The sequence below is a fragment of the Pseudorasbora parva genome, chromosome 22 (assembly GCF_024679245.1).
Source record: "Pseudorasbora parva isolate DD20220531a chromosome 22, ASM2467924v1, whole genome shotgun sequence".
Taxonomy (NCBI): domain Eukaryota; kingdom Metazoa; phylum Chordata; class Actinopteri; order Cypriniformes; family Gobionidae; genus Pseudorasbora; species Pseudorasbora parva.
This window is the reverse complement of record NC_090193.1, coordinates 17,561,189-17,575,407: the sequence shown is the minus strand read 5'-3', so window position 1 is coordinate 17,575,407 and position 14,219 is coordinate 17,561,189. Positions and strand designations below refer to the sequence as shown.

Genomic DNA, 14,219 nt, shown 5'->3' with positions numbered 1-14,219 from the left:
TACTATCGAACTTTGTTACACTGGTGCCGAAACCCGGGAAGGAAGCAGGACAGCGCCGCCGCCATGCAGACGCCCTCCGCCTCGCCATTTGCGGACATCATTACATCCCTCGCGGCCCTCCATCAAGACCAACACCAAGCCATGCTGGACCTTCGGGCAGACCAGGAGCGCCGCTTCGAGGCCATTGTCCGAGGCCAGCAAGAGGACCGCGAGAGGTTCCGGAGCTGGATCGACCGGGAGGTTCGCACCGAGGCCGCCGGGCTGACCAGCGCACCGGTCCACGTGCCCCTGCACAAAATGGGGCCACAAGATGACCCGGAGGCCTTTATTGACTTGTTCCAGAAGGCCGCGGAGGCCTGCGGGTGGCCCCGGGCACAGTGGCCGGTGCGCCTTATACCACTGCTGACAGGGGAAGCCCAGGCGGCCGCACAACAGTTACCGGTGGCGAACCTCCTCGAGTACGACGACCTGAAGAAGGCCATCCTTCAGCGGGTCGGCCGCTCCCCGGAGCAGCACCGGCAGAGGTTTCTGCTCCCTGGAGTGGGGAGAGGCTGGCCGACCCTTCGCGATGGCCCAACAGCTCCGGGACTCCTGCCGCAGATGGCTCCTGGCCGGCGGAAGCGACGTGGACCACATCGTCGATCTGGTGGTACTGGAGCAGTTCATCGCTCGGCTCCCAAAGAAAACTGCCGAGTGGGTCCAGTGCCACCGGCCCACGTCGCTGGAGACGGCCATCCACCTGGCGGAGGACCACCTGGTGGCGTGCCCGGGGGTCGGCGAACCCCTTCTAACCTCTCGCTCTCTCTCTCCCCCCTCTGTATCTCCCTCTCGTCCTATCCCTCTCCCTAGGTCCCGCCCTCCGGGCCCTCCTCGGATTCCCCCCAGGGGCCGGGGTGGGATGAGCCCTGGACCGTTCGGGAGTTCGCGGGCTCCGCCCAGGGGGGCGGGGCTGCTGGGTTGGTGGGGGGTGACACTGGCTCTGGTTCCACGCCCTCCCCGTGCTCATTCTCCAACCCACTCCCCGCCGCAGGGGCGGCGGGTAGGCCTGGGCTGGCCTGCTGGCGGTGCGGTGATCCGGACCATTTTGTGGACCAATGTCCGATGATGGACATCGGGACAATGATCCGGATCCCGGACGTCCAGCGGACCACCCCCGATCAAGCAGGAGAGTACCAAATTCCTGTAAATATCAAGGGGGGTACATATCAGGCCTTGGTGGATTCAGGATGTAACCAAACCTCGATCCATCAAAGCCTGATGCAGCCTGGGGCATTGGATACAAGCCGCATGGTTAAGGTGCGGTGTGTGCACGGGGATGTGGTGGAATATCCGGTTGTCCCAGTCACGATACAGTTTCGGGGGCAAAAGCATAATATAGAGGTGGCGGTTAGTCCACACCTCCGGTATCGGCTAATTCTGGGGACGAATTGGCCCGCCTTTACGGCTTTATTGGGATCGTTGTGTGCGGATGCCGCTTGGGAGAAAAAGGCGAGGAAGGGGGCGATGCGAGTGCAGCTTGGGGAGACTGAACCGGGACCCTCGGGGACAACTCCAGAGGAACCGAGCGGGATTGAGAGACTAATTCTCTCGGACCGCGATGACTTTCCTCTGGAGCAGTCACAAGATGAAACCCTTAAGAACGCTTTCCAGCAGGTCCGATCGATCGACGGACAGTCTCTCCAACCTGCCTTACCTGTCTCCTATCCTTTTTTTGCCATAATAAAGGATCGGTTGTATCGAGTGACCCAAGACACTCAGACAAAGTTAGATACAACCCAGTTGTTAGTACCAAAGAGCCGCCGGGAAATGCTTTTCCAGGCGGCTCACTCTAACCCGATGGCGGGCCACCTGGGACAGGCGGCCACGCTGAATCGCTTAATGACCCGATTTTTTTGGCCAGGCATTCATGACAATGTGCGCAGGTGGTGCGCGTCTTGTCCTGAATGTCAGTTGGTGAATCCACTGGCCGCCCAAAAAGCGCCATTGCGCCCCCTTCCATTAATGCAGGTCCCCTTCGAGAGAATTGCGATGGACCTCATCGGGCCATTAGAGCGATCCGCACGCGGACATTGTTTTGCAGTTAGTTATCGTGGACTACGCAACACGATATCCGGAAGCAGTGGCTCTCCGCAACATCTCTGCGAAGAGTGTTGCGGACACACTGTTTCGTTTAATCTCCCGAGTGGGGATTCCGAAGGAAATCCTCACTGATCAAGGCACGGCGTTTATGTCACGCACGTTAAGCGAATTGTACGGATTATTGGGCATTAAATCCATTCAAACAAGCGTCTATCACCCACAAACAGACGGCTTGGTCGAACAATTTAAACGCACTCTTAAATCCATGATCCGTAAATTTGTACAGGAAGACGCCAAAAATTGGGAACGGTGGTTAGAACCCCTCTTATTTGCTGTGCGGGAGGTCCCGCAAGCCTCCACGGGGTTTTCCCCCTTCGAGCTTCTCTACGGACGGCAGCCCCGGGGGGTGCTGGACGTCCTACGAGAAACTTGGGAGGAGGGGCCTTCTTTGGCCAAGAACGAAATTCAGTATGTGCTGGACTTGAGAACAAAACTCCACACCTTGGGGCGGCTATCGAGGGAGAATTTGTTGCAAGCCCAGGACCGCCTGAGCCGGTCATATAACAGGGGTACGAAGCTACGCAAATTCACACCGGGAGAGAAAGTGCTCGTTCTACTCCCTACGTCGAGCTCGAAATTAATGTCAAAGTGGCAGGGGCCGTTTGAGGTCGCACGACAGGTAGGAGAGCTCGATTATGAAGTGATACGATCCGATAGGAACGGGGCACGTCAAATATACCACCTCAACTTGCTAAAAAAATGGAATGAGGTGGAATCAGTGTTGTTGGCAACGGTGATCGGGGGAGAGGATGATCTCGGGCCAGAGGCGAGCATTAAAGCACAATCAGTCGCGCTGGCCCCTGGGGGAGATCACCTCTCACCGTTCCAACTCACTGATTTATCAAAATTACAGGTGGAGTTCGCTAGGGCTGTACTAGAATAATCAAATATTCGAATATTCGTTCGGTGAGGTGGCATTCGATTTTCAGTTTTGAGATTCGAATATTCGTTTTTTTTTTTTCAACACGTGACTTCCGTCGCGGACTCATTCTCACTCATGCTTGCAATAATAATAATAAATTTAAAAAAAACACCGCAACATGCTTTCAATAAAAGCATCGCGCATTTTAAAGATTTAAATTAACAAAAAGTCAGAATAAGACAAAATAAATCCCTTATATAGAATAAAACTAATTGTAATAGATATTACATTTTGTGTCATTTTAAAAACAATTCATTTATTCTTATTCAACTGTTTATAAGCATGCTACCGTGTTCTTTATTTATTACAGTTCATTGAAATCACTGTGTGTTACTAATTTAATTTCTGTTTTGGGATTCATTTGTTTTAAAGAAAGGTTCGTTATTAATACCTTATTAAAGTTCTTGCTCTCAACAGACTTTGTGTTTTGTATCACTTGTGCACTGTCCGTTTTCGGAGCATAAACCTGCCCGTGTAATGCGTACCGGAAACTGTTCTATTTAAAAGATTATTAAATGTTTATTAATATTTAAAGAATGTGTGCCACCTGATCATATTGCACCAAATGCAACACTGCACTCCACTGGGTCTGCCGCAACACATTTACGATGCCGAAGAGTGAAACGTGAAGTCGTGAAAGATGATACAAATGCAAACCGACACTATTATTATATATTTAGCCCCACCCACCGAAGCTTCGAATATTCGATATTGATTGCCACCTAAGCTTCGAAGCTCAAAAAATGGCATTCGAAACAGCCCTAGAGTTCGCTGACGTGTTCTCGCCCCTACCGGGACGTACCGACTTGATTCAGCACCATATCGAGACCGAGCCGGGCGTGGTAGTTCGCAGCCGGCCGTATCGTTTGCCTGAACACAAGAAAAAGGTAGTTCAGGAAGAATTAGGCGCAATGCTCGACATGGGAGTAATCGAGGAGTCCAACAGTGACTGGGCGAGCCCGATAGTTTTGGTCCCCAAAACCGACGGCTCGGTCAGGTTCTGTGTGGACTACCGCAAGGTCAACGCTGTGTCGAAATTCGACGCATATCCAATGCCGCGGGTTGACGAGTTGCTTGATCGGTTGGGCACGGCTCGATTTTATTCGACACTGGACTTAACAAAGGGCTATTGGCAGATCCCCTTGTCTCCATTGTCCAAAGAAAAGACAGCTTTCACCACGCCGTTTGGATTACACCAATTTGTCACGCTTCCTTTCAGGTTGTTCGGGGCGCCCGCTACCTTTCAGCGCCTCATGGACAGGATTTTGCGTCCCCATGCCGCATATGCTGCTGCCTATCTGGATGATATCGTGATTTACAGTCACGATTGGCAGCGGCATACGCAGCATGTCAGGGCGGTCTTGAGGTCGCTGAGGGGAGCGGGGCTCACGGCCAACCCAAAGAAGTGTGCAATAGGGCAGGTGGAAGTAAGGTATCTGGGCTTCCACTTGGGTCATGGACAGGTGCGTCCCCAAATTGATAAGACCGCAGCAATTGCAACCTGTCCGAGACCCAAGACCAAAAAGGAGGTAAGGCAGTTCTTGGGGCTGGCGGGATATTATAGACGGTTTATACCAAATTATTCGGACCTCACCAGCCCTTTGACTGACCTTACTAGAAAGGGGCTACCAGATACGGTCCAGTGGATGGAGAGTTAAGGCTGCTCTATGTGGCGGGCCGCTTTTACACTCCCCTGACTTTTCTCTCCCTTTCTTGTTGCAGACTGACGCGTCGGACAGGGGGCTGGGCGCAGTCCTGGCCCAGGAGGTGGAGGGGGGAGAGCGGCCGGTGCTGTACATTAGCCGTAAGCTCTCCAAGAGGGAAGCTAAGTACAGCACCATAGAGAAGGAGTGTCTGGCCATCAGGTGGCCCGTTCTCACCCTCCGCTACTACCTCCTGGGGCGGGAGTTCACCCTCTGTTCGGACCACGCTCCTCTCCAATGGCTCCACCGCATGAAGGATACCAACGCGCGGATCACCCGTTGGTATCTAGCTCTTCAGCCGTTTAAATTCAAGGTGGTCCACAGGCCGGGTGCTCAGATGGCTGTGGCCGGCCTGAGTCGGGCGGTGGGGGTATGTGGCAAGGGGGGCGTGGTTCAGCGAGGTCTGCAGCGGGAGAGAGAGCCGCGGGATGAGCGGTAAGTGAGTGGGTTGGACGCAGAATAACACCTGTCTCTTGTTCCAGTAATGAGCGCGGAGAGGGTATAAAACCTCGATGGAACCGGAGACCAGGGAGAGAGAGAGATCGGACGGTTGATGCCAAACCCCCACAGAGACTGAGTAACCGGAAGCCGGAAGTGCCGACCCGGAAGTGATCGTGTGTTTATGTGAATCCACACCGCAGTGTGTGTTGTTGAAGTTTTGAGTTATAATAAAAGAAGCATCAACCGTCCAGCTGACCCCCGTGTCCTCTTCCTTCCTCATACTATCGAACTTTGTTACATATAGTAACTTGTGAGATCAGCGCTGATTTGAGACGCGAACCGTTTAGAACGATTCAGTCCATTTTGGTGAACTGGTTCGACTGGATCACTAAAAAGATCCGGTTAAAAAGAACGATTCATTCGTGAACCGGACATCCAGCGGCTATTGTTTAGGGTTCTTGCCACCACGAGACAAATTGGCATTGCAAATTGAACATATAGCTCGACTTGAATTGCCTTCTTGTGACTGAAAGTACTGCCAAACAACACATTTTCTGTTCACGAGTTCCATTTTCACTTTCTCACAGCCTACTGCATTCGAAAGGTCCACCTAGTAAACACGTTGCCATAATCAACCGCGGCATCATGTTCGAGCAGTATCGTGTAGTGCAAGCGGGTTCGGTGGAAGGTCCGAACCCAGTCAAAAAGCCCAATATTCGGCCGAATCCGAACCCAGGTTTTGGTGCATCCCTACTAATATATATATATACTATATATATATACTTTTTACAAAAAGTAATATAATACAAAAATCTCTAATGTTCAATCCCATATAAATCCCAGGGTGCAAGTTAAATCCAGTGGTGTAGTAATCATTAATTGATGACCCTAAAGGGGACGATGATACATCATTTCACTTCCTCCGAAAGGAAACGAGGATGCACAAGAATTAAGAAGCACCATATGCGTTAACTTTTCTCTCACCTCCCCTCCATAGTGGAGAACGAATGCTTCCATGTCGTGCCCGCCCACTTCCTTTTTGTTTCCATGGTTTTCTGCCTCCACCGCTGACTTCAGCTCTTGACTTGACTTTTGCATGGCTCTAAAGTAATCACATTACATATGTTTATGTCATATGCAATGATTCAATATGACCCAAGTTTCTAGAACATTATTTGAACGGTATCTTAATGCACATTTCAACAGCATTTCACACCGGAAAGCATTAAATGCTCCTCATGGTTACTTACTATTCGCTTGAAATTACGTTGCCAGACCTCTACCGCATGGAGAATATCCAGCCTATTAACAGGAACACAAAAATGATCATTTGTCGGCTGGTAGCATAACTCCACCCTGAAATCATTCAAAAGATGTTTTACCTGACAGGCACTGAAAAGACATCAGGGTGTAGGTCAACCACACCAAGTGGTTCACTGTCAAAACTTCCCAAAGACTCGAGCCACGTTTGGGTAGGTGCCAGATGAGCTGGGATATCAGCCTCACATCTGCGCAACACTGGAAGATCAGAGCCGGACGGAGGAGCCCTCTCTGAAACAAGAGTTCAGACAAATTCAGTTAGCTGACAACACAAGTCACATTTCCATTGACAATGAACAAAACTTTTGCCAAAATCCTGCAATTATTTCAGTTGTTGTTACTGTGAAACTAAATTAAAGTATAAAGTACTAAAGTATATAGGTTGTCCTAGCTTTTACTCTGTGGCAGCAGTTCTGTAACGACAGTATATTTGTAGAAACTATGTTTACCATTAATTTTCTTTTAGCTAGTTTTGTCATCTCTAAAGCCATTCAACCAAATGACAGACCATGGTATCAATTTAACTTAGGGATGTAAGTAGGAGTGTAAAGCTGAAAACACTTCAAAGCCAGAGACTTATTATTTTCAGAAGTGATATACAGTGAGGAAAATAAGTATTTGAACACCCTGCTATTTTGCAAGTTCTTCCACTTAGAAATCATGGAGGTGTCTGAAATTTTCATCGCAGATGCATGTCCACTGTGAGAGACAATCTAAAAAAAAAATCCAGAAAACACAATGTATGATTTTTTAAACTATTTATTTGTATGATACAGCTGCAAAGAAGTATTTGAACACCTGAGAAAATCAATGTTAATATTTGGTACAGTAGCCCTTTGTTTGCAATTACAGAGGTCAAATGTTTCCTGTAGTTTTTCACCAGGTTTGCACACTGCAGGAGGGATTTTGGCCCACTCCTCCACACAGATCTTCTCTAGATCAGTCAGGTTTCTGACCTGTCGCTGAGAAACATGGAGTTTGAGCTCCCTCCAAAGATTCTCTATTGGGTCTAGGTCTGGAGACTGGCTAGGCCACACCAGAACTTTGATATGCTTCTTACAGAGCCACTTCTTGGTTATCCTGGCTGTGTGGGTCGAGTCATTGTCATGTTGAAAGACCCAGCCTTGACCCATCTTCAATGCTCTAACTGAGGGAAGGAGGTTGTTTCCCAAATCTCGCAATACATGGCCCCGGTCATCCTCTCCTTAATACAGTGTAGTCACCCCCAAAGCATTATGCTACCAGCCCTATTCTTCACAGTAGGTATGGTGTTCTTGGGATGGTACTCATCATTCATCTTCCTCCAAACACATTTAGTGGAATTATGACCAAAAAGTTCTATTTTGGTCTCATCTGACTTTCCCCCATGACTCCTCTGAATCATCCAAAGGGTCATTGGCAAACTTAAGATGGGCCTGGACATGTGCTGGTTTAAGCAGGGGAAACTTCTGTGCCATGCATGATTTCAAACCATGACGTCTTAGTGTATTACCAACAGTAACCTTGGAAACGGTGGTGCCAGCTCTTTTCAGGTCTTTGACCAGCTCCTCCCGTGTAGTTCTGGGCTGATTTCTCACCTTTCTTAGGATCATTGAGACCCCACAAGGTGAGATCTTGCAATGGAGCCCCAGTCCGAGGGAGATTGACAGTCATGTTTAGCTTCTTCAATTTTCTAATGATTGCGCCACCATTTTTTTACCAAGCTGCTTGGCACTTTCCCCGTAGCCATTTCCAGCCTTGTAGAGGTGTACAATTTTGTCTCTAGTGTCTTTGGACAGCTATTTAGTCTTGGCCATGTTAGTAGTTAGATTCTTACTGATTGTATGGGGTGAACAGGTGTCTTTATGCAGCTAATGACCTCAAACAGGTACATCTAATTTAGGATAATAATTGGAGTGGAAGTGAATATTTTAAAGTCAGACTAACAGGTAATTGAGGGTCAGAATTCTAGCTAATAGGCAGGTGTTCAAATAATTATTCGCAGCTGTATCATACAAATAAATAGTTTAAAAAAAATCATATATTGTGATTTCTGGATTTTTTTTATAGATTTTGTCTCTAACAGTATGCACCTACGATGACAATTTCAGACCCCTCCATGATTTCCAAGTGGTAGAACTTGCAAAATAGCAGCGTGTTCAAATACTTATTTTCCTCAATATAGTAAGTAATGCATTATAATTCTCTATTAAATAAACAACGCTGCTTACTTTCTCCCGGGACTCCGATGAGATTTGATGGGAGTCGCAGATTTGATGGAAGTGCGCTTTCTCCAGACACCGATGAGATGACCTGGTTGGAGAAAAAATATGGTTTAACTCGTGAATGTGTTCCAGCATGAGCATAAAAATCATATTTACAAGCGTAGTTATGAGGAATTCCATGCTCACTCACTTACCCTTTTAACAACTGTTCTTCCACATATTGCCAACGTGGCACGAAACATGATGCGGGATAAATAAAATAAACACTAAAAGTTCTGCTGTTAAATTATCAGCTCTTACATTATTTGGTTTCCCTGTCAGGAAGGTCGTGATGGTGTGCACACAATTCCGTCGCCCTCATTTGACGTAAGCGGTCTTTTTCTTCTTCTTTTGATTTTATTGGCGCTTGACAAACAACGAAACTGTGTATTACCGCCACCGACTGGTATGCAGTGTTTCCTCCCTTCTTTATTTCCCTTCCCACATATTATGGGACAATTTTACGGGATTTTCGACATTGAACCCCAAATTGTAACATAGTTGTCTAAATACAAAATTTTGGTATAATTTTAAAGGAAACACTTTAAAGTTACATAAACCACGGCCAAAAGTAATACGCAAGTATGTTGTCTGAGATGTAATAACTCACTGATAGCTGTATCCTTCTAATTTCTAATGCCAAAATTATTATTCATGAAATTAAAGAATAAAATAATTATATAAAATATAATTATATTAAAGAATACATTATTTTCAACTTATGATAACATTTGTAACTTACTATTTTGCATATGAGATGCTACAGGTATTCATTAATATTTATTTTTAATTAAATGTATCATTATTACTTTACTTTTACTATTACTTTAATAGGCTCTCTCTACATATGTTGCTAACATCTTGCTAACAGATATGCCTCGACAGGTCAGGGCTGTTTTGGCAGCAAAAGGGTGACCAACACAATATTAGATCATAATATTATTTCATATAGAGGCCTACAGTAAGTATATTATTTTAGAATGTGAAGATACCTAGTAATCTTCACATTCTAAAATAATATACTTACTGTATATTGTGTCTAAAACTAGCACAAATTAGTTTTTTTTCTAGCTCTCTCATGGTACTTTTGTAATGAAAGCCCACCTTGTTATTTGCACACAAAATAAAACATAATTGACACAAAAAATTAGCACAATCCTAAGTAACGTTAGCCAGAATTTTTTTCAAAAATAAGAGATAATTTTATTTGTATCTTACAACTACAGGTGCGGAAGATCCTTTGCTGTTTATCAACAGACTCTTCTTCACAATAGGCACAGCCGTACAACCTTCATCACAAGGTGATTTGTGTGATTGCATAGTGCAGTTTAAAACCTAGAATTTACATCCCAAGGTCAGTAAAAGACAAATAAACACGCCACACAACAGATTTTTAACTCAATCAATAAAATGTCAGAAGTGAACCGATCAAGTCAAAAGAGAGAACCTTGTGTTTGACATGTCAAGTGCAATCAGTTGCGTTGATATGCAAACTATAAATTTGTTAGTCAAATTAGATGACATAATAAGAAAACTATGGCAGAAACGTACACATCCCTTATAAAGTGGTGGTGATGCCAAACTATATTTGATCTAAAAGGAAAGATTATTTAATTGTGGCAAATGTGATATTTTGGCAGCTGGCACAACAAAATCAGAACAAAATTTCAAGTATGATCTTAAGAATCCCAATTAGAATAGTCCAAAGGATGGATTCCTCTTCTTCCATCACCTCCTCAGGGCCCTGAGAGTGTTGAGACTGACCGGGAGTCTCATCTGAAGGATAAGAGTTCTTCTCAATTTTATCTTCTGTCAGTGCTGTCTGGTCATAAAACACCTTCATCTCAAACTCGCTCTCCATGTAAGAGGGATGTCCGTAGATCCCGATTCCAACAGGCCTAACAAAATCCCCCGGGACGACCACCACATCCTGACCACAGGTGGTAGACTGAAGCTTGTAGGAATCAAAGTTTGGCCGCAGCGTCTTGTCGGAGACGTAGAGATCCGCATCCCCTTTAAGGCTTTGCATGTGCAGGATAATGCGTCCTTCGTGGTTGAGACGCAGGTAGCTGTAGTTTCCCGCCCCTATGTGGCCTTGCACGACATGAAGCAGGACCCATTCATCTGGCACAGAATGCTCCTCTGAAAGCTGCAGAGAGCCCAGGGCCCGGGATAGGGCCAACAGCACCAGCAAACAACCCCAGCACAGCACCATGGTCACTGCTGCCAGACCCCTGCTACATCTGTAACCTGCCTGGATTACAAAATATATATATATATTATTTCAGTATCATCAGGGCCCAGCAAAAAAATAAAATAATTCTCATATTTCATATATCATATCATAAAAGTGGATAAAAGGATTCTGAAATCAGATTAGAACACAATCTAGATCAAACCTTCAGTGTGTGTGGCTCAAAACTTTTGAATAGGATTGGGATACTTTTGATCTCAAAACTAAATCTAGATTATCATTATCCCACCAAGAAGGCTGGATTTCACGAACAAAATTTAATAAAACTTTACAATTTTATCATGTAGTGCGCATATATACACGCACAAAGACACACAGACATACACACACACAATCTCTCTCTCTCTCTCTCTCTCTCTCTCTCTCTCTCTCACACACACACACACACACAGGTTTTATCACTTGATTAAACCATAATAGTCATTAGATAAAGTAGAAGCAGGCTATATATTAAGGCTTTTGTTATAGCAAAAAGTAAAAAATAAGATTTTGTCTCCTAACAGCTGTCAATATCAAACAAAAATACTACATTTAATTTTCACTATAATGTATTATATTCATCGTATATTAATTACAATGGAGCAGAGATGAACAACTTAAAATTATTTTCTATTAATTGCATCCCTGTAGGTGTGGACATTTGCGAAATTTCATAAGCAAAATATAGCAATTTTAATAGCATTCTGGAGTTTAACGTGAAGACAAAAAAAGTTAGCTAATGTTTGAGTTGCTTGGTTTAATAGTGACTTCTGTGTTCAGTGCTTAATACATTGCTACACCACTGACAATGGACCTAGCTAAATTTCTCTAAAATATCGCTAATGCAGCTGCACCTTTATTGCATGTATATTTGACTGTTTTTAATTTTGTAGTAGGTCAAATGAGGGACGTGACCGTTTAAAATAAGTTGATTTTGGAAGGCGGTGCATGTATTTATTTATTTTTTTTCTTGTGCTATTTTCTGTCTCTTAAAAAAATAAAATCACAAAAAAAACAAATGTTATTTATTATACCTGTTATTCTTTACATTGTGATAGTCTCATTTAGAGCAGTGTTAATCTGGAAAAGTTTATCACCTGGATAAGGTTTTTTTTTAAAGCCAGCACTAAAGTAAAATGGATTACCTGATCCTAGATAGCAAAAAAAGTGAGTGATGCATTTCCTGTGACATGACCAAGAGACTCTTCCTTAAACCTAGCATAATGGTGAAACGACACCATTTGACTCACGTGATATATCTGGACTGACAGCACGAGGTTAAATATATATCTCTCGCTATTTTTAAGCAGCCTCTCACACACAAACACACACGCGACCATGGTCGTGTAACGTTACTGTCAATCCTGCCAGAGAAAACTGATTCAAGACCACATATTTAAATGAATCAAAATCCGATAATTAATTTCAGGGCGTATGAAGTAGATCGCTCATGAAATATAGCTTTTGTTGTATAAATAACCTAAAGTAAAAGCAGAAATAAAAATATGCCATTTAGATGTTATTTGTTTATAACAGACGTTGAAAATACACCGCCAGATAGCTTCAGAAGACCCATTTTTTTGAAAAATGCATTACTCTACTAAATTATTTGCACAATGCCATATACTATAAACCGTTTCTACATTAAAACCCCATTTAATTCCTGAAACCTGCACAAAAGACTAAGACAGCTATTGAGCTAGCTGGCTAACAGACCAGTTGTTGTTATTAAACTGAAACATAACTAATCGTAATTCTTTGCTTTGTTCACAGACATGTATTATTTTGAGTTACCGGTGCATTGTCAAATATAATCCATTGGGAAGGAGACTCGGCGTCGTTATGTTTGGAATTTTCTGTTACAGGTGTTGTTGAGTTGACTACTGGACCTTCTGGGACGCGGGGATGCCATTATAACGCGCGACAGCGCCCTCTGGAGGACAGGAGGGCAACAGATCAGGACTGACTGAGATTTCTCCTGTGGTATTTGGATGTAGATATTTAAACATAACTAGCAGCAGACGAATTACCTAAATAAAATAGTGAGTGTGAAAAGTGTGCTTATTATGTGCCACAAGAGTGCATGGCAATGGTTAAACAATTTTCAGTTTTCAAAAGAAGTACATTATAAGCATGATTTAAACGCACACAAGTATACAAAAAACAAAACAGGTAACAAATAATAATAATAATAATAATAATAATAATAATAATAAAACGGAGTGGGAAAAAAGGTGCCAAACAATAGAAAAATTATTGCAGCATAATATAAAACAACAATTTAAAAAGTATAAAATAAAATAACTATCAGTAAGCACAAGCCTGCACAAGCAAGGCCTTTCACAACGCGCCATCGCTGCTGAGGTTGGACGCAGTAAGACAGTCATTTTACATTTCTTAAAAAATCCTGAGTTATGGGACAAAAAAGTCAAGTGGTAGACCCAAAAAGATTTCACCAGCACTGAGCTGCAGGATCCGACGGGTTGTCCGTGAAGACAGGTCGATTCTCAACCCAAATTAAGGCCCTTACTGATGCTTACATAAGACGTCATCTGCTAAGGGCTTTGGCGGCAGTGGTTCATGTAGGTTGTCTACAAACCAGAAGGTTGGTGGTTCGATCCCCGGTTCCACCTGACCAAGTGTCGAAGTGTCCATGAGCAAGACACCTAACCCCAGCTGCTCCCGATGAGCTGGATGGCGCCTTACATGGCTGACATCGCCGTCGGTGTATGAATGGGTGAATGTGAGGCAAAAATGTAAAGCGCTTTGGATAAAAGCGCTATATAAATGCAGTCCATTTACCATTTCAAGAACAAAAAACGTCTTCAAAGGCCACGTCTCCTCCCACGACACAAACTTGCACGTTTAGAATTTGCAAAGGAACACCAAACATGGGACATTGAAAAGTGGAAGAAAGTTGTATTCTCTGACGAGGCTTCCAACGTTACTGGCAATGCAAGGAGATCCCACCTGAGATGTTTTCTACACACACAGTGGAGGAGGCTCTGCTGTTTCCTTCAATGGGAAAATGGAGCTTCAGGTTGTGCAGGGGCGTCAAACGGCAACTGGCTATGTGGATCTGTTGCAGCGGGCATCCCTCTTGACCGAGTGCCCCTGTCTGTGAGGTAATGACTGGGTCTTTCAACAGTACAACGCTGCAATTCACAAAGCCCGCCTGACGAAGAACTTCTTCCAGGAGAATAACGTTGCTCTTTTGG

General features: G+C 44.5%; 2 protein-coding genes across 2 annotated transcripts in view; both read right to left on the bottom strand.

Moving 5' to 3' along the window:
- Positions 1-9,111, bottom strand: part of mrpl4 (mitochondrial ribosomal protein L4) — a 13,725-nt gene extending 4,614 nt beyond the window's left edge. Inside the window, exons 1-5 of the mRNA XM_067431769.1 lie at positions 8,924-9,111; positions 8,736-8,817; positions 6,588-6,756; positions 6,456-6,507; positions 6,190-6,307 (exon numbers count right to left, since the gene is read on the bottom strand). Of these exons, the coding sequence (XP_067287870.1) occupies positions 6,190-6,307; positions 6,456-6,507; positions 6,588-6,756; positions 8,736-8,817; positions 8,924-8,971 (469 nt within the window). The 5' untranslated portion in view covers positions 8,972-9,111. The remainder of the gene's footprint in view (positions 1-6,189; positions 6,308-6,455; positions 6,508-6,587; positions 6,757-8,735; positions 8,818-8,923) is intronic.
- Positions 9,112-9,953: 842 nt separating this feature from the next.
- c22h6orf120 (chromosome 22 C6orf120 homolog) lies at positions 9,954-12,933 on the bottom strand. Its single transcript, XM_067431178.1, has 2 exons — positions 12,796-12,933; positions 9,954-11,022 (listed from the first exon to the last, which is right to left on the bottom strand). The coding sequence occupies exon 2, from the start codon at positions 10,981-10,983 to the stop codon at positions 10,423-10,425; it is 561 nt and encodes a 186-aa protein (XP_067287279.1). The 5' UTR covers positions 10,984-11,022; positions 12,796-12,933; the 3' UTR covers positions 9,954-10,422.
- Between the last annotated feature and the right edge of the window lie 1,286 nt (positions 12,934-14,219).